Genomic DNA, 19,976 nt, shown 5'->3' on the forward strand with positions numbered 1-19,976 from the left:
AATTAATACTATATATAGTCTGTTGGATTCTACAGCAAGTGCTTCTATAAGTAATTCTATTTATATATTAAACAAAGCAAAAGACATGGACATGTACAAACTTTACCGGAAGTACATGTAGAAGCTTAGCAGTGCACAACATTCAATTCGAAGGGGATTTTTTTTAACTACGAAAATTTGCATTGCATTGCTTCATAATTTCATGCCGTGCGTGTCTGTACAAGTACTTGTACCATTCTATCGATTTATGACTTTATAAACTTACCACATCGTTTGTTTTCCTCCGTTGATGTTTTTTGTATTACATCTTAACGGAATGTAAGGAGTTATAAAACCAAACCAGCGAGTAAACTGTCGATCGAATCATTCCTTTTTCCTTCCCGCTTGGTAGCCTCACAACGCTGAATCAGGTTTTGATTCGAGACGTTGTCCTGAAGCAAGTTAGTCTGCAATGAAGTCTTACACTTTTAGTGAACTCCCGAATTTTTTTAATACCGGTAGTATACTCCCGCACAATTTTACCAATTATGCCTAAAATAATGCTTTTCTACAAGCGCATTTAATTGACACCTGGTGTAGTCCAGTTGAGGGCCACCTTTGGTCAAAGTGTTGGTTTGTTTTACGCTAGAGTCAGATCGGTAGTTCTAATGGCGACCGCTCTTAGGAAGACTAAAGACGCAGTAAAGAAAAAGTTTGGAAAGAAAGGTAAGCTTGTTTACTGATTTCACAAATCAAAGATAAAATCACTACTACAGTTTTTTATTTCTTTTGCATGGTAATGCCCTTTCGATATGAACGAGTAGTAGCAATAATGGAATTTGCATTAGTTCGTTTAAATTTATACAATGCGGAAAGTTGTAAATTTATAGGCATGATATGATGCCCATTCTTGGGGAATATCCCGCGCCACTTGTCCGGCAAAAATCTCAGAAAACTTGAGAATAAAAGAACGGGACTGTTTGATTTTTTTGTAAATCGCAGCAGATTTTCTACTTCTACTGTATCATTTATATCTGAGTCATTGCTGTATCAGTTCCTGTCGAATGATTTGACATATATAGATTGCCTGGGTGAAGTGGGATTTAGACGGGACTCTGAAAGTGCGGATAGGAGGCGGAGGGAGGGGACGGCGGACGGCGGACGACGGACGGCGGAGGAAAAAAAAAAAATCAATAAATAAAATAAAATCAAAAAAATAAAAAATTAAAAATATTAAAATTTTTTTCTCAAAGGGTTCTCTGATGTCACCGCGGGCAGGTTCCCATCCTTCCCACAGGCACGGAACGCGGAGGGCGAGACACCGACAGTTGCCCCAAACGATGATGCCAGATTGAAAGGGAAAACAGTGGAATTGAAGGCCTGAGCCAAGGGGACATCTCAAGAAGTGGTCGGAGGAACGCCTGAACAGCGACGAGGCCGGCGAGGAGAACGGAGAGGGAAACAAAGAACACACATGCAGAAAGGAAACTGATGCAGCGCAGGGACGAACTCGCAACCACGACGAGGAATCTGATGACGGATGACAGATCGACTTGACAAATGGGCAGGGCGTGGAAAAAAGAGACCGTGGTGTCAATCGGGGTGACGCACGATCACGCCATTGCGGTAACTGCAAGTCGGCGCTTACAGACTCGAATCCTTTCAACGCCGCTCCTGCTACTTTTCTCCACTCGAAACTACTATCGCATTCATTATCAGTCATAAAAAAAAAATAAAAAGGACCCCAACCCGGCCCCGGCCCCGACCCGAGCGGCGACCGACACCCACGTGAAGGAGGAGGCAGACAGAATGTTACGTGAGAAAACGCAAAAAGTGCCTCCGGCGCCAATGAAAATGGAGAAAAATTGCAGGCTGGGATGTATTGAGTCAAAAACGTCAATGTTGATCCACAGTATGTTGATAAATAGTGAGGGAATGAGCTAAATAGCTATGACCGGCGCGCACAAGGCACAAATCGAGAAATTGACTGAATAAGATCTCATGAATGGGAAGAGAGAGTGGTGAAAAGTAGAGAGAAGAAGGCGTGAAAGGACGGCGCGCCGATGAGTTAACGAAGGCGTGGGCGACACCGAACAGTGACAAACCACGGTCATAAAACTATAACTTCACTTGTAAATGGAGAATGAACCGCCTTGGAGAACCAAGGCCTCATTCCACTGCTCCCCAAAACGGGTGAGACAAGAGGGAGGGCGGCGCCGCGAAGACTCAGGCGACCGTGGCTGTGGGAAGAGAGGAGACCCCGCGCGGAACGAGCCGAGGAATGAGCCATCCGCCGTCGCCGCCGTCGTCCGCCGTCCGCCGTCCACCGTCCGCCATCCGCCGTCCGTATCCGCCGTCCGTATCCGCACTTTACAGAGTCCCGAATTTTAGACAGAGGAGCAAAGGAGTAGCAAGTCCACTGTAGGTGGAAAAAAGCTCTAGGACAGGAAGTGGCAAGGGAGTTGTCATGTGGCAGTAGCTTTGTGACATTGCATTATAATACAGTGTGATGATAGACAAGAACAGAAGAAGACAGTATAACTGGGAAGGGGTGAAAACTAAGAGTATATGGGAAGCTGAAGTTTACCCACCCCAACCACCCCCCCCCCCCTCCGCCCCACTTAGCATTGGCATTTATGTTCCACTTGGCTTGAAAGTGCCTTAACAGCCTCGAGTTATGCAGTTACTAGGAATTTAATATTTTCATTGTTAGATATATGTTCTGTTAATTTTTTTTTAAGGAAAAAATCCAGATGACAAATCTCGAGAGGAGCAGGAAAAGGAAGAACAGAGAAAGAGTAGCTCTTTAACTACAAACAAAAAGGATGTTGGCAGGAAAGAGTTTGATTCTTTGCCAGATGATGTGAGTAACATGAGAATTAGTGAGAAAGCACCAGTTTCTCAGCCATCAGTATCTGGTCAAGGGACTTCTGGTAGATTTAAAGAGAGAGAATTGAAATCAACTCAAGAATATTTTGATTTAGAACTGTCTGATCAAACAAGCCCCAAATCCTCCATAGCAGAGGTGCCTGCTGCTGCTAATGTGCTGCTTCTACTGATGATGGAGTAGTCTCTCTAAATCCTAAGGGTGAAGCGTCTGGAGATGGTGTCGCTGGCAGTGAACCACTTCACAGCCAGGAGCTGAATGTGGCTGGTCCTGCCCAGGCCGATGGAATAGTCCCTCCAGATCCTAATAGCAAAGCTTCTAGAAATGGTGTGGCTGGCAGTGAACTACCTCAAAGCCAGGAGTTGAATGTAGCTGGTCCTGCTGAAGTTGATGGAGAAGCCCCTCCAAATTCTAACCGCGAAGCTTCTGGAGATGGTGTCGCTGGCAGTGACTCACCTAACAGCCAGGAGCTGAATGTGGCTGATCCTGCCCAAGCTGATGGAGTTGTCCCTCCAGAAGCTTCAAGAGACCAAGGCTCTGCTTCAGGCCATGGATTACTTCACAACCAGCAGATAGATGCCGCTGCTGCTGCCTCTGCTGTCCCTCCTCCTGCTGCTGCTGCTACTGCTAATGAAGAACCTCAAAACTCTGCAGAAGGAACTGCTAGAGTTGTTGTCCCCAACAGTGCTTCTCGCAATGGGGAGGAGTCACTCAATGCTGCAGCCGCACAACCCCCACCTCAGAATGAAAACAATTTAGAGAGTCTGACTGGCACTCCTATCCAAGAGGAAGCAGATGGCACAGTTGATGATGGTACTACAGGCGATGAAACAACTCAACAAGAGGAAGCAGCCAACAGTTACGAAAGCTTTTTAGGTAAGTAAAATAAGATCGCCTACTTGTTCATAGGAAATACACTTGTTATTCATTCCTGTTGCAAAAAAGTCACCACAGGAGAATAACTAACAATTATTCACCGAAGTGGAGGTGAATAGTGTTTGGATTTTTACTGAGCCGTGAAGTGGCAAGGTAAATATCCACCTCATTCACTGACACGGAGGTGAATAATTGTTTTAGTAATCATACCACACAAATTGAATTACTAGTAGACCAAAACTATTCTTTTGGTGACCAAAAAAATGACTTGGGAAGCCATTGGTGTTTCTCTTCAGCTGCTTGGAGGTGAATAGTACTTTGCTAATCACCTCCAAGTTAACCAATCAGAAGGCGTGAAAAGCACTATTCACTTGTGTGGTACATTTTGGAACATGATTGGTCTTGTTTTTTTTTTGTGGGGGGGAAAATGGGAAAATTAATTTTAAATATTGCAGACACTGACCTCGTTACTTTTGATTTAGAGGCCTTTTTCTTAACTATTCCATAACACTACTTCAGGTGGCACTTTAAGGTTATGCCACCAGTTATCAATTGTTAGGCTAGGAGTTTTTTTATAAGCAAGTCCGGGTGTCAACAAGGGGCAGCCTATCCGTCACAGAAAGTTATAGTGACTACAGACTATTTTAATAATACAATGTAACAGTTAAAAAAATTGCATTTTTTGCAATATTTAATATTGTGTAGTTCCATAAATTATCCATACCTCCTCCACAGAAGGGTTTTTCCTAAGACCCCCCTCCCACCCTGCTGGAAATTCCAGTTAAGCTTCACACATCTCCTTAAAGGTTTTGGCCTTTGAGACCCCTCCCACCCTCAGGAATTTCCAATTCCTTCTGTGGGGAGAGAATGGACATTTTCTGGAACCACACATTTTGATTGGTTCACTGGATGGTCAGTGTCCTTTGTGATTGGTCAGAGTGATGACTTTTACAACACTCAGTTGAAATTGCTTTGACTAATACTTTCAATTTAATTGGCCAATACCTTAAATTTAAGTTGCATTTTTTTTTCATTGGTAGAGATCTACCGAACACATTGTTTTACATTTTTAGATTAATCAAAAGGTTATGGATGTATTTTTATTGGTGCAGAGGTAATGCCAAGTGCCTATTATCTTTACCTAACTATAACATTTTCTCTTTATTAGTTTCAGACATAGTAAAGAAGAATAAATTTCTTGAAGACAAGTTAGCCAGTGAACTTGACCACACATCACATCGTGTTATAAAAACCTGGGAACATCTGTCTTGTACAAAGGAAGTAGATGCACCTCTGGAGACTCGCATCCGATGTAAATTGAACAGTGAATACAGTTGCGCTGAGATGCTATTTGACCTTCTGGTAGTGGAAAAGGGAGACAAAACTGTTCAGGACTTGATTGCGGCACTGAAGACTGAGGCTGTTAAGAGGAATGATGTAGCCAAAGTTATTACAGATGTTTATCCTGGTATGTTCAGTCATAGGACATTTTTTTATTTATTTATAGCTCTGTAGGAATGTTGTGGTTCAATTTTATCCTTGGTACAATTTAGTATTTTTCTTTTGTTTGTTACTCGTTATCATGAATTACCATGGGTTGAGTCTACATTCAGCGGGCGGGCCCCCCCCGGGCTAACACATAATTACCGGTATTAAACATTAAAGATTCCTCTTCCCCACCCAAAACAACGGAATAAAACACTAAGAACTCTACTGATCGGTGATAAAATGAATATCAAACCCCCCCCCCAATGCCTGGATTATCCAGGAGAGTTGGCAACGATGGAAAACAAAGGAGGCTTGGGATGAGTGAAAAGCAAGCAGCATCATTCAAACTGTCTGCATTTTACAACATGGTAACCAGATACATAAGGGAAAATAAAATATCCAGTGCTCTCCAGCCAAACCACCCAACATGTGGACTAGCTCCAAGAACACTTTAGCATTGATTGTGTATTAACACAGGGCTTGAAGAAAAAAACTTGAATTCCAGCCTACCCTTCGGACAAGGTAAAGTCTGCTTCGAGCCGGCCCAACAGGCCGGAGCATCCCGGTCCGAGCAAGCGACAGGAGATGCTACTCCCACCTGGATGGGATGCTAGTCCATCGCAGGGTTACCCCCAGCAGAAATTCGCCGGACCCAATACACCTGGGTGGAGAGGGACACTGGAGAGTAAAGTGTCTGCCCAAGAACACAACGCAGTGCCCCGGCCAGGCCTCGAACCCGGGCCGTTCGACCGGAGGCGAGCGCGCTAACCAAGGCCACCGCGCCCCCACAAGCAGTTGTCAACTGCCGGGGCAGTTGCAAGCTTGTTACCGGTACTTGTCCTGGACGACCAGATGGGACATTTTTTCGAGCCCTGTAACAGCACTGCTTACTGTGTTCTGACTAGAGAATTCAACTCTGTCACTTTTTATCTAACAGATGCCGAGACTTCTACAGAAACACTCAGTGACTTTGCTGCTTCTGATGCTAATAGTGAGTTAATAAAGAAAATGGCCACAAAGTTGGATCAGAAGTCACGTGTAATTGGATACTGGAAAACCTTGGGCCAACAATTTAAAATTTCTGGTGAAAAGCTGAAAGAGATCGAATGTGGCCAGTTCAATCCAACATTAGCCTTGATGGAATACCTTTATTCCAAACGAGCAGATCTGAAGGTGAAAGAGTTTTATGAAGTGGTAAAGAATTTGAAGAGAAATGATGTTTTGAAGAAATTGGATCCTTATCTTGTTGGTGAGTTTGACTGTAGTTTCACTTTTTTAAAACTCTATTGTGCACTGTGGGGGAAAATAAATGCCATGAAAGCTTAAATCCACAAGAGCAGAGGGCAGAACAGCATCCAAAGTAGCGAGTCATTTCTTTCAATTGTTAGTCTTTTGTTGATGTTTGTCTTAATTTTGTTGCACACAAACATCTAATGATTTAATGTTTTAAAGATGTAAAAAATTAAATTTTGTGTTTTTTCATAACTTGCTGGGTTGCCATGGTAATGGGACATAAACCTTGAACAACATGCAAAAAATGAAAACTCTTGTAGCTGAGCTTGTTACCTTAACAAAGCAAAGGAACTTACATTAGATGGTACAGAGCAGGGTAGTATACCAGGGACGGTGGAGCCGGGGGGCTCTGGGGGCTTTACCCACCCCCCCCCCTCCACACACTTTTTCCGAAAAAAAAAAAAGACTTACTAAGAGAAGAGTCTCTTAAGCCCCCCACTTCAAGTCACTAGTGAGCCCCCCACCTGGAAAAATGTTCCGCCGTCCCTGTATGCATAAGCAGAGCATTGTGTGAAGACCATTACTTGCAGGTGATGAAGTGGTCTCTTAGCTAATTACTCACTAGTCTGTCCACAAACATTTCTTTTTACATTAGCTGGAGAGCACAAAACTTGATTTTCTCTTTACCTGCTCCTCCATGCCCTTATATTTGCACTTGTTTAAAATCTCACTTGTTCAAAATCTCCAAGGCTTTGTTCCCCTTCTTCATAAGTTTTCATGTTTTACCTTTGTAGCAAGGATGTCACTTAGGGCCAGCTGCCGGCTATTTTTACTGGCTGGATGAGAACTTAAATCTGGCTCAAATTTCACATGAAAACAAAGGCTTGAGTAAACGTTTTGAGCTGTCAAGAACAGCTGGGCTTGCTAATGAGCCGGGTTAGTGTTTTCTTAGCTACATCCCTGCTGTAGCTGGCATCAATGTAATGTAATCACCAAAATTGCATTCTCTTTGTTTAATTAACAGATCACATTGAAAAGGCCATGAAAGATGTAATTGAGCCAGAGTCTGAGGTTATGACAAGCATCTGCGTGTGTCTCAACAACCCAAACAGAGTACTGAAGAACTGGAGAAACCTGGCCAATGCATTTAACGTTCCTAGGGACATCTACAAGGATTTCAATCCAAAAGAACCAAAGAGACCCACTGTCTTACTGCTTGAGTGGATCTACGCCAACAAGACTGACCTAACAGTGGGTCAGCTCTGTGCTGCTCTTCAGAGTATTGATAGAAATGATGTGGTTAGAGACATTAGGAAGCACTTTGAACAACCTGCCAATGGACACTGACTGGAAACAGAATTAAGAAGTGCTCAGTTAGTAGTATATTGTAGTGACAGAGGGAACAGTTGTCTGCTTTCCAACGTGGCGTCTGGTTGTACGCCACAATGTGGAAGATCCAGGCCGCCCATTAGTGATCTGGAAAACAGCAGTGGAGAGAGAAGGCTGAAAGCATGTAGTCTGACATGAGTGATGACTGGGCGGCGACCCATTGTTATGTCCTTGGGCGGAGGGTGGAGTAACCCAAGGGATTCTGATAGTGATTACGTTTCCCTTGTAACTTTTGGTTTGGTTTCCATGCATCTGAAAAGAACACCAACCATCACTTCGTTGCCACAACATTTATTAATGAGGATTATGTTATGGATTACAAGCCAAAATGCCGTCTCGGTCTGAAGTTGCGTGAGGTATGACGATGGCGAGGAAACACGGCGTGTGCATTAACAAAACGAAAAGCTGATGGAATACCAAAAAAGAGTATAAATGCCTTCTGTGTTATCTTATAAAAGCCTTGCAAATAGAACAAAGAAAACGCATGATGAATTGTTATACAAACCTGTGAGTGGTTTTAAAAGACACTGTATATTTAAGAACAAGTAAGAATTAGCTTAGAAAATGGGATATTCTGCAAAGCAGGTGGTTTCTAATAGACGTTGGATAAAAATGCAAAGCATAAATTAAACATAACAGAGTAAGAATAGAATTAATAATACCGTAAGAGGTCTATAAAGTCCCCCCCGTCTGGAACTTCAAATTTTTAACAAGGCCCCTCCCCTCTCTATTAAGGCCTCTCACTCCCTTTCCTTAGCTGGTGAATCATGAAAATTGATGAACAAGGGAACAAAGCAACTTAACGCTTTTTTAAAAGATATTCATCCACCACCTTAACTAGTTATTGTTGCTATTTTGTGAAAATGTGTCAACGAACAGCACTAAACATAAAGTGCCACTAGGACCAAATTTCACAATTTTTTTTCGGACATTTTTTGCCACAGAGTAACTCACCGGGATCTATAGAGAACCTTGATCCAGAAAGGAAAAATTAAAAAGCCTTCCTTCATAAAAATTTCGAGCTCCGAAAACTGCAAATTTTCGGCCGCCATTGCTCGAATCTGGTTAAGTGTGGCGATTATTCGATGAAATTATCCGTCCTCCAAGCCTTTAGGAGCAAGCTATTCTCCATCAAACCAAATAGAAACATTCAATAGTACAACGACAACGCAGATCAGGTATTGCGAAGGATCTAGAAGCCGTGGAGTACGCTTGAGAAGAAGCTAAAGGCAGCCACGTGAACTCGTGTGCTTTTGAGTCTGTATTCTCAGGAGCAACTTCGGTCCGCCTTGTCGACACGCTAATTTTAGAAATTGGTACGTAGTGTGTTAATTGGTTTTTTGTCGTTTTCTTCTTTCATTTTTTTCAAAGCGTTCATTTTGAAAGCAAAGCTTGCTTATATGAAATGCAGGGTTACAAATTTCGGCCATGCAGAAATATCTCAAGTGCCTGATTCGGAATGTTGTACGTCAGGGGGAACATAAGCTTTATCATTCATGAAATTTAAACCTTAAACTCTCTGTTCACTATCTTTGTATTTCTCAAGGTTTTGAATCGATTTTAAGTGAGTATTTTGCTTAGTGATCACTCCAAAATAATTTCCCCATTTCTTGTTCACAGTCCACTTTCTTGAGTACTTCCTTGATCATCACGATCAGGTTCCCAGACAACAGTACGGAAGTTTTAAGCAATTATTTGTTATGGATTGTTGAACAATAAAAATAGATGACTGAACACAATGGAATGCCACGTCTCAGACAATAAAATTTACATAAATAAAATGACTGTTGTTATTATATGACAAGGGACATAATAATATTATCATAGTCAAGTTATGGCTAGTTTGTCTGTTAACAACATTTTCATCACACATACATTTTGCACCATCATGATGCATAGTTTTTTTTTTTCCAATCTTTTTTTCTTTTCAAGGAACACAAGGCATTGTCATAGGTGGGTGGTGCTTGTGGGAGTGTTACAGGGATATAATTTCAGGCAAAAATGTCACTGGCAAAATTTAATGTACACAACTTGTCTTAGCCTGCGAATGCAGCTGCCTCTCATTCGCTCTTCTGTGAGGGACTCGAATGAGAGGCGGCTGTATTCACAGGCTAAACTTGTCTCTGTTTAAGGTTGTTTGATCTGATTGCCATTTGAGGTATTTTAACACACTGAAAGCAGGCTGTGGTGAAGTTTAGGACTAAAATCGAAATGTAGCCACTCCCCTCCCTTGGGCATTATTTACCCAATTACCCCAAGGCTGAAGGGTCGGCAATTTGACATCAGTGGTTGTTATTACAGCAGGGAAATTGAAACCATATGGGAGGGGTGGGGGAGATTTAAACTAATTGCTTTGATTTTGTTTATGATTCCTAACCGTTCACAGTTATGTTAGTGGCTATTGGCTGAGATTAGGAAGGAAGCGGTCTTTTGACTTTTAAGCTGATCAATCGTGTTCTTTTGTGACATTGTGGCTGCAAAAGAAGGGCCTGCAAAAGCTGTGTTTTGCATTTAAAAGTGAATAGTTTGTTTCAGGTTTATCTAATTTGCCCATAAATCATACACAGAAAAGAAAGAAACTTCTGCTTGACTGGTCAAGTTTGCCCATTTACTACCAGTAGGTTTTCGGGGAAAAGGGAATTTGATCACAGAATGAGACTGTTATGTGCGGCATTTGAACAATATCCTTCGCCTGGGAATAATAACTTGAACAACCACAACTTCAAATGCTCGTGGGCTGCAGGGAAGGGGGTGCGGATTTCTGAAATTTATATTTGATCAGTACATTTTACATGGCTAGGGCTTGTTAAGATACAACATACATGGTGATTGGCTAATAGACAGGGCCAACTTTTCTTTGTGGCAATATCAATACCTGGCTAGAGAAAAACAGATATTTCTGTGCTCCCCCTGGGGCACAAAAGGTTGATGATCAAATAAACTTCTTATTAATGTTAGCTCTCAACTGAAGCCCATACTGGGAGATCATTGCCCTTGCTCATTTCAAGGGACCAAGTAAATATTAAAGTTTGTTAAAAAACAGGTCTGGATAAAAATATGTCATTATTTAGTCACGGACAACTGGCTTTGACAAATGAAATACCGTTATGGTATTGTGAATATGATATCAGTGTTCAGCTTCAAGCCAAGGTTTTGTAGATAATTTAGAACAACAAAACCCAGAGGCTTCTTTTAAAGGAAGTATTTGTCCATAATAGGGTAAAGTCCATGTCAAGCCTAGTGGCCCACCATGCTGGAACTTATCCTGGTTTCTGTACCATGAAGTGACTAGGAGCATTTCTACCCCCCCCCCCTTGGATGAGATGTTAGTCCATCGCGGGCTTACTCCCCCCCCTAGCATTAGTTCGCTGGTACTGGCCATGGGTAGAGAGAGGCACTGTGAGAGTAAAGTGTCTTGCCCAAGAACACAACACAACGACCCTGGCCAGGATCGAACCTGGGCCATTCGATCCAGAGTCCAGCATACCAACCATTAGGCCACCAATTTGTCCATAATATTTGTTCTTTGTAATTAAAATAAATCTTTACAAGGCTAAAAATGGCTGAAGTTTTAGCCATTTCTAACCTTGTAAATATTATTGCAATCTGTATTTGCTTTTGATAATCTGAAAATACTATCCAAAGAAGCATTGCAGGTAAATATTTATTTTTATTGACATTACCTTACACTTTATTGTTAAATTCCAATTTGACATGGAAAGAAGACCCACATGAAAACCAGCAAGAACTGATGTGGCTTCCTCTTTAAAATTTTACTGTAATTTATTATTTATTCATTATATTGTACTATGTGTGCGAGATAACTGTGATATCAACCTCAACCTTTGGACTGATTGTATTTATCATTGCATGGGATAAAAGATAACAACCAATTTATCATGTAGACATAAATGTAACAGCTTGTCACAGAAAACCACAAAAATGTGGCAGCAAAAGTGAACATTGGTTGCTCTTATTAAATTCCTCAAAGCAAGATCTCAGGATATGGTTTTTCTCAGTGGCAATAAAAGATAGCACAATGAATTTTTGAATTTTACCATGCTACATTGTATGCTTTCAATAATGATGCTCTCGAATGGTATACTTGTAATTTCTTAAATGGTATGTACTTGTAATATTGTTGAACAACCTAAATATATCGAAATATACAACCATGCACAGTATCCTGGGCCTCATTGTACCAATAAAGCCTGACAGATTAAGAAAACAAGTAAAGCACACATTTGATGACCTGTACAGAAACAAAAAAAAAAAACAGAATTTTGAAAGCAAGATTGGCTAAATATGAGTTCATGTATCGACAATAAAATTATAAGCAGCAAGGCACTGTAATTTAATGCTATTGCTCGTGTAAACAACTCGTGTAGTTCGTGTAAGTGATGGAAGTAATAAAGTTGAAGTTGAAGGTGAAACAACGGCATTGTGCTTATTTTAAACCACGCAGAAGAAGGCCTATGCATGGTCCGTCTAAATTGTTCGGAGATCAATCCCCGTATAAAATGAACTACCACAAACCTGTCTCATGCAGCAGCCGGCTGTCAGTCGGAAGGTTCGCTCGTGTGTGTGCGAGCAAATTTTAACTACCGGTATTTGTGGACAACAGCTGCTCGAAGATTTGAATGTACCACACATTAAATTCCCAGCATAATGTAATTAAGCCTGGTGGACTTAAATTGTATTTGTGAAGTCTCGAAAGGCTGAAATTCTGTAGAGAACTCTAGCCATCTCTGTAGAGATTCGAAGAGATACAAGCGAAATCGCGTACGAGGTTGAGTCTTTGACGTCACATCCGGTAAATCCGCGACGATCCACGTCATTTCCCCTGGAACATGCTTGAATAATGGCGGCCAAAAAACCCCGAGAAATACAGTCGAAAAAAACGGTCTTCCCGTGCTCAGACAGCAAAACGGTTTGGACAGGTGAGTAAGAACCACATACAGATTACGAAAATGCAAAAACATTATATACGAAGAATTTGGTCCTAGTGGCACTTTAAAAAGTCCACTTTATTTCTTGAATTTGTAAATAATAATAGTCGCAATTTATCGTTACTGTATAATGTTAAGAGAATTATTTCAACAACATTTTAGCAATTTTTATCATTTATTCGTAGGTAAAGTAGAAAAGAGTTAAAGTAACAGACGGCAAAGCCGTTGTATCCGCCAAGAGACTTTTGCCAAATATTCGCAATGAAAGTAATGCAAACGAAGATATTGAATCTTTCTTGTTATGTATAACTTTTCTATCTCGTGTAAAACACCAAAAAAATTATTTTCTCAAATAAAAAATGCAGAAATGTTTTGGTTGTCAATAGTTTTTCAATCATATACAGGTGTGAAAAGGTTTTTTTAGCGCGCTCAAGTATCAGAAATTTATAATTACCTTATACACCTTCAAGGCCAAGTAAATAAAAAACCAAATGTTTCTCGGCGTCCTGATTTCTTTAAACTCAGAGACTCAAAGGACAGTACAGAATGCAATATGGCCAATCAATCGACAGCATGATAATAATTTTCCAGGGTAATTTCGCTTAAGAATAAGTCAAATGAGTTCACCTTTCAGTTCAGTATTGAAGCTATGATGCGTTTAAATCTAATTAAATTAACGCCACGGATTCTACAAGAATCATACCGCATTGTCCCCTTCAGCATTTAGAAAAAGACCTAAAAAATTAAAAATTTTCAGAACAGTACACGAGCAGAGCACAAACTATTAATTACAAAGCATAAAATGTCGAAATTGCGACTTTCCCCCCCCCCCCGAAATTGTCGCTAAAAATTGCGGCTTTTTCCCCGAAATTGTCGCTAAAGCATTTCGTGCACCAGATCATGCTCTCGCCATGGTCTGGTGAACACGTCACACGCTCACTCAAGCATGAAGCCGAGAAGCACGTACAGGTGTGAAGATTTCTTTCAAGAAATGTCGGAACCGTCACGAATAATAATAATAATAATAATCATTTCTATAGCGCTATTTAGCTAATCTTTCATAGCGCTTTACAATCACTATGCTAAAAAATAAAAATAAAATATAAAAATACCTAACTAAATTAATCTATGTTCAAACACTAAAGCGGCAGAGGTTTTCACAAAATAAAACGGAGGTTAGTTCAACCGATGGAGAACAAATCAAAGGAAAGGAACTGACGGATGTAACATGATATTGTTGTTTTTCTCGCAGATCGCTGTGATGCCTTTTAAGTCTAATTAAATTAACGCCACGGATTCTACAGGAATTCAACCGCATTGAAAAGCACACCGCGTTAGGCTTTAATACAAAATTTCTAAACACGTCCCTGTTATTTTAATTTTCGATAGATGGAATTTCAGTTTGATATTGAAACAGCAAACGAGATACTTTTGTTTTTGTCAAAAACATGTAACATACTTTTGTTTTTGTCGAAAACGGATGTAACATGATGATATGGTAACGTGATTTATTTTCTGTAAACAAGGCGACATTGATTATAACACAGATATTATCAATTAATTATGAGATGCTAGATCACCTTTTCTAAGAAAACAGCGTTGCCATATCAAGAATTATTTCACATGAACTGCTATGACGCCTTAGTGTCTAATTCAATTAATTTGTGGTTTTAACTTGGGGCCACGGAGTCTACACGAATCCTTCTGCAGAAGAAAAACGCAATGTTCGTGATGTAGACTGATCTGCGCATGCGTCTAGCACAAAGTATTTTTTTCCAGAAAGAATTGTACCACAAGGAGAGCATAGTGCTTTCTGAAACAAATATATACCTTGAGTTCTTCAATTGTCGTCCGGCGGCTTAGCTCCTGAATTGTGCGATTTTTGATACAAGCACCAAACTTTGCAGGATTACAAGCATTCGCATACTAATCAATTCTTGATATAGTGCCAACGCCAATTTCCTATTTTCAGCTAGTAAACAGCAATGAAATTTTCAGCCGAGAGGCCCCCCTGCCCCTTCCCCACAAAGTATTTCTTCTTGTACTTTTATAAACCTTTTATTGTTAATTTTTATTCATAAATACAGATATGAATGCTTTTAATTAGGCTTACAATTGTTATTTTTTACCATCTGTTTGATACCAATAATTTAATAGGAAATTATTGCATGGGAAAAGATTTTTCGTTCCCCGCCCTCTGCTCCCTCGCGTCTTTCGTTTTGCGCTAGCGTCCAGGTCTGACCGTTCGCTAACAGAAGAAAAATAAGAAAATATAGGGCTGTGAACAGTCTAAATTACAGCATTTCATTCTAAATTTGTACGTGCGACTTGGTATCACTACCTGGCATAATAATATTTGTCTATAAACCAGGAAAAACAAATATTTCACGAAATTTTATTGATTTTAACCCTATCCAGACCGGGAGGGGCGGAAATTGCCCGCGCTGACTTTGAACGCTTACAACTTTTTCAAGATTCAACCAAACGCCACCAAACTTTGCAAGTTTATCTGAAATTTATCAGGAAATAATTTGGTAGGGTAAGTTGTTGTGTCAGGAGCTTGACGTCACCAAGACAACGGCATTTTGACAGGCATGTTTTCCCAATTTTGTAATTTTCGTGTTTTTATTAATGAAAAATAATTTTAATGCAATTATTTTTCTCCTTTTACGGTTTTTAATCACAGTTTTATTGATTTTGAGTACTCTGCAGTGATTTTGGGCGGTTTTATGACGTTTTGGAAAAAATTCGAAATCCAAGATGGCGGATCCAAGATGGCGGCTGTTTTGACATTATGATGTAATTGTCACGTCATGTGACGTCATCTTCCCACGTGACGTATACCAAAAGATAGGTGTTTGGACATACTATATATTCCCTAAGTTTCATTGTGATTGCTTAAATATTCTGGAAGTTACGGAGGTCTGAAAAGATCCAAAAAAGCCCGGTCTGAATAGGGTAAATAAATTAAGGTTTCCATGGAAACCGGTGTTTTTCGGGCTTGGCACTATATCTAAAAAAAATTCTGTTGGTGACCACTTTCATTGTGCCAAGTTTCATGCTTGTATCAAAAAGTGCACAATTCAACTAAAATTTCGAGCTAAGCCGCCGGACTATTGTAAGTATCGTAATGTACTCCCCAATTTACCAAGGGCACACGGTCAGGTGCTCTCCATCCCCTCCCCCTTTACAGAAATAATTAATTAATTGATATTAATTAATTAATTGGTGATTAAAAGTTTACACCGCGTTAGCGGTTTAGTGGTTTAGTGATTTAGTGGTTTAGGGGTTTAGCAAACGCCAACCCACCAAACCATCACAATAGTGCATTCTGCACTAAAAAGATAGCGGGCGGGCGCTTTTTTTTGTTATTTGTTATTCTTCATCGTCAAATTCTCCAGAAACGAACTTGCAAAATAAATCCTGACCTCTTCAGTACGGACCTAGCGTGCCGAGGCTTAAAATTTTGGCTTGATTTCGTATTAAAACACAGATAAAAGCCATGTCTTACAGAATTTTGTTTGTATTTAATTGAGTAGTAACGCCTGTTGATTTTTGTTCGTTCCAACTTTCCCAACAACAAATTTTTTAAAAAAGAGAAGCGGCCCCCAAAAAATGAATCGAGCGGGGAGGAGAAACATTTTTTTTTTACCTGGTTTGCACGGCCTGGGCAAACGTTTTGATTTCTATTAAACATACTAGGCCAGAATTGCACAGACATCAGCTTTCCATTGACCCTTGTTTTGGTTTTTGCTAAGCTCTGTTTACGGTTGAAAAAAAGTCGAAATCATAGGGCTACGAGGCGGTGGAGGGGAAGGAAAGCCACCCCAGAGTAGGAAATTTCAACCCTTTTTCGGGCAAAAAATCTTGGAATTCGGACAACAAGCGTAGAGAAAAAATCGAAAATAGGCCGACAAATTTCAACATTACGTCCACAACGAATTACATCAAAAGAAGTAGTAGTAGAAACTGTGTAGAAATATACCGAACTTTGTGATTCTTTTAGAATTTCTCATTTATCTGCTTTCACTTCTTTTCGCAAATTACTATGATCTTGTTTCGATTTTTCTCGACAATTTTGAGTGACACTTCAGTTTGATTCAGTTGCAATCATTTCGAATTGAGTGGGTGATTTGCGAAGGCGACCAGACGTTGGGCTTTTGCATAGCTGGAGCGTTTGCGCGTGGTGGATCCAGTGTAAGACCTTGAAACAAAGCTGTTACATATGCGATGAAGCCAATGCTTTTGACTCAAATGTGTTAGTTCTGAGCGCTAGCTCAAAACTTTCTATGAAATGTTATAAATAACCCATTTACGCAGTTCAGAGTTTTTCGCATGCTTTTGTATAACATCAAGCGGGGTAAAAACAATGTAAACTGGCTCCCCAAAATACTTTTCGCTGAACTAGAATGGATAAAATAAAAAAAATCCAAAGAAAAGCAAGGACACTGGCATTTTCGGGCAACGCCACTAAATTAACTAAAGAACTAACGTTTACTTTAAGCAAGCAAGCAAGGTTTGAACACAACTATTTCAATACATGTTTTTTATTTTTTTATTTTTTGTGTCTCTTTATTCGACCTGCAACGCATGTCACCTTTTCTTTTTCGGGCAATAAGGTTTCCTCGGGTTAAAGGATGTATCTTCTGGGATTGTACCTTTTATCTTGTGCAAGTTTGCCAACCTATTGCCTGGTCCTCCCCAGTTTTCCCATTGACATAACCGATCTTTATTACCTGTTGTGGTTTAAATGTATCCCTGGTTTAAAATTTTTCAAGCCAGTTTGATTTTTATGTTTTTATGATATTGAATATAAAACAATAAAAATTAAAATTAAACTAGCTTAGCTTAAAAAATTTTAAGCTTAAGATAAATTTGAACTGCAGCAAATATCTTGAATGAATTTGTGATGTGAAACCCACACAGAATGTAGGCTGAACACTTATTGCGTACTGTATTTACTCGAATAAGCGCCCCATTTGGGACAAAAAAGCTAACAACCCCCCCCCCCCGAATAAGCGCCGCAGTACCCGATGCGGCGCTTATTCGAGGAATTCCGTTTTACTAAAAACTGCACTACAAAGCAACTCTAAAACAAAGTTGGACATTTCTTTTCATCAAAAGCGACGTTTTGCAGTTCACAATGATGGTTTTACTGCTCGCCCATAAGTTTTCTATCCAACATTCTTACATTCTTAGTTCTGTACAAGAAATGTTGTGAAGGCCGCAAACTTTGCAGGGACAGCTAGCGCCACTTCTCTCTTCAGCAAGAGATGAATACTGACAATCAGAAGATGCTATTTTCGATAACTGTAAAATATTAGATTCTTTGTGGCTTCCAAATTTTAAATAAGCGCCGCCCTCGATTAAGTACCGCACTTGACGCGCGAAAAATTAAATAAGCGCCGCAGCGCTTATTTGAGTTAATACGGTATGCATTGCCGTCAAGGCAACATCAGTCATCAAAAGAACTCATGATCAAATGAACTGTGCAAGTCAGCCTTTATTTCATTTTAATTACAATTTCCGTCAACTACTGCGTTTCCCTACGAGCAGAGCCCAGTCAATCAATCAATCAATCAATCAATACTTGCTGGCCGCTTCTGTCTTGATATTAAAAATTCGAATTTTCTTATGATGATCGAAGCGCAGTCTGCTATCAAGGTACTATTGCTGGTTTTCACTGTCACGCAATCAAAAAATAAATTCGAAACCATTCAACTACAGAAGCTATGAATTTCAAATATTATAGATGATAAATAGATAAACACTTTCTTCAAGTTTCGGGTCTGTGCGGTGTACAGTTCGCGAGTTATTTTCCGAACCTTTCCACGCAAATTTACAAAGCTTAGTATGGAGCCGCCATAACTGTGTCCTGCCGAGGGACACAGTAATGGCCGCCGTGATGTCAGAGAAACCATCTGGAACTCAATTCTGTTTACAACAGCGGCCATCCTTGGCTTAAGAGCTAGTACACTTTCACACAAACACCACTTATTATATCTGAAATGTTCATTCTGCACAAAATGGAAAGGAAAGGCCTTTTTTCAAACAAAACAGCTTTGTCACGGCACTCAGCTTGGTGGTCCTTGGTGTCACATACGACGGAGAACTCAAATATTCAAAATGCTCTGTTTTAAAACCGAATGACACTATCGATCTGGAAATTTGCAAAAATATATATTTTTAGTTTATCTTTCGCCTAATGACAACGAAAATTTAGCAGGCCAAGTGAATTTTGATTTTAGAATTTTATGACGTAGCATGAAAACCAAGAATTGTGGTTCTGTGGGCGTAGTAACGTTGATTGATTCGTCATTGGCCACTGAGTGGGTAACGGTGGCAATTTAGCAAAATGTCTACCATTTTCCAAGGCCTGTTCACAATGCAAAATCCCCATCGTTACTCTCTAACTACCTACCTAAATTTGTCTTAACAAGCTAGCAGTAGCCTCTTCGTATTGCTTAGCCAAACGCTACTCAACTAGCGAAAATTCCTGTTACAGGGTCGCGTATTTATATTTTACTAGGTCTAATAAGCCATTTTAGTCTTCTTGGAGTAAACTGGACTATCCACCGCGTGATCACTACTGAAAATAATCAAATAATTAATCATTCCTTCCTTAACTTGTTACAACATGTTTTCATTTCGTGATTTGGAATAATTCTGGTTGAAAAGGTTGTGGTGGTGGTGGTGGGGGGGGGGGGGGGGGGGGGGAATTTCAGCAAAATCGGTCAATTTCAAATTTTGCTTTGTGTACACTTTATATAGATGAACTTTGGCAATCAGCCATTTGAAAAATATTTCCTCTTACAAACGGAAAAGCATTGTTAGCATTTCTAAATACATTACTTATTTGTGACATTTCATTCAATTTTTCTAAGCACAAAGTGTCTGGAATTGTTTGGTCATTGTCAAAACCTATGGAGTTTACTCCTTAGAATTTAACTTGATATTTTATTAAATTAGTCAATTCTAATCTGATATCTACTAATAAAGCTTTAAATATTCTTTTAAGCAATCTCTTCTACTTTAACCACAAGTAAAAATGCAATCACATTAACGCCAGTAGTCGCTGGCGTTACTTTGAACAATTTGCAATTCATGTAAAATAAAGTAAATTAAGTGTTATGCTGTCTAGTGCTTGAATAATTATACATAGATGGTAAAACTTA

General features: G+C 39.9%; 1 protein-coding gene and 1 long non-coding RNA gene across 2 annotated transcripts; one reads left to right on the forward strand and one right to left on the reverse strand.

The window, feature by feature from the left end:
- Positions 1-647: 647 nt before the first annotated feature.
- Positions 648-9,633, forward strand: LOC144646617 (uncharacterized). Its single transcript, XM_078506271.1, has 6 exons — positions 648-705; positions 2,721-2,912; positions 3,020-3,742; positions 4,911-5,210; positions 6,168-6,479; positions 7,488-9,633. The coding sequence occupies exons 1-6, from the start codon at positions 648-650 to the stop codon at positions 7,808-7,810; spliced, it is 1,908 nt and encodes a 635-aa protein (XP_078362397.1). The 3' UTR covers positions 7,811-9,633.
- A 1,869-nt stretch (positions 9,634-11,502) lies between these two features.
- Positions 11,503-12,454, reverse strand: LOC144650066 (uncharacterized). Its single transcript, XR_013570007.1, has 2 exons — positions 12,389-12,454; positions 11,503-12,104 (listed from the first exon to the last, which is right to left on the reverse strand). It is a non-coding gene; the product is annotated as an uncharacterized LOC144650066 (long non-coding RNA).
- Between the last annotated feature and the right edge of the window lie 7,522 nt (positions 12,455-19,976).

This window comes from Oculina patagonica, chromosome 1, assembly GCF_052425735.1.
Source record: "Oculina patagonica isolate OP01 chromosome 1, crgOcupat, whole genome shotgun sequence".
In the NCBI taxonomy this organism is placed as follows: Eukaryota; Metazoa; Cnidaria; class Anthozoa; order Scleractinia; family Oculinidae; genus Oculina; species Oculina patagonica.

Bases quoted from the DNA above. Each gene is read 5' to 3' on its own strand.
- LOC144646617 (XM_078506271.1), top strand. From the start codon at position 648: ATGGCGACCGCTCTTAGGAAGACTAAAGACGCAGTAAAGAAAAAGTTT. The intron at 706-2,720 runs GTAAGCTTGTTT...TTTTTTTTTAAG, and splicing joins GAAAAAGTTTGGAAAGAAAG to GAAAAAATCCAGATGACAAA. The intron at 2,913-3,019 runs GTAGATTTAAAG...CCTGCTGCTGCT, and splicing joins ATCTGGTCAAGGGACTTCTG to AATGTGCTGCTTCTACTGAT.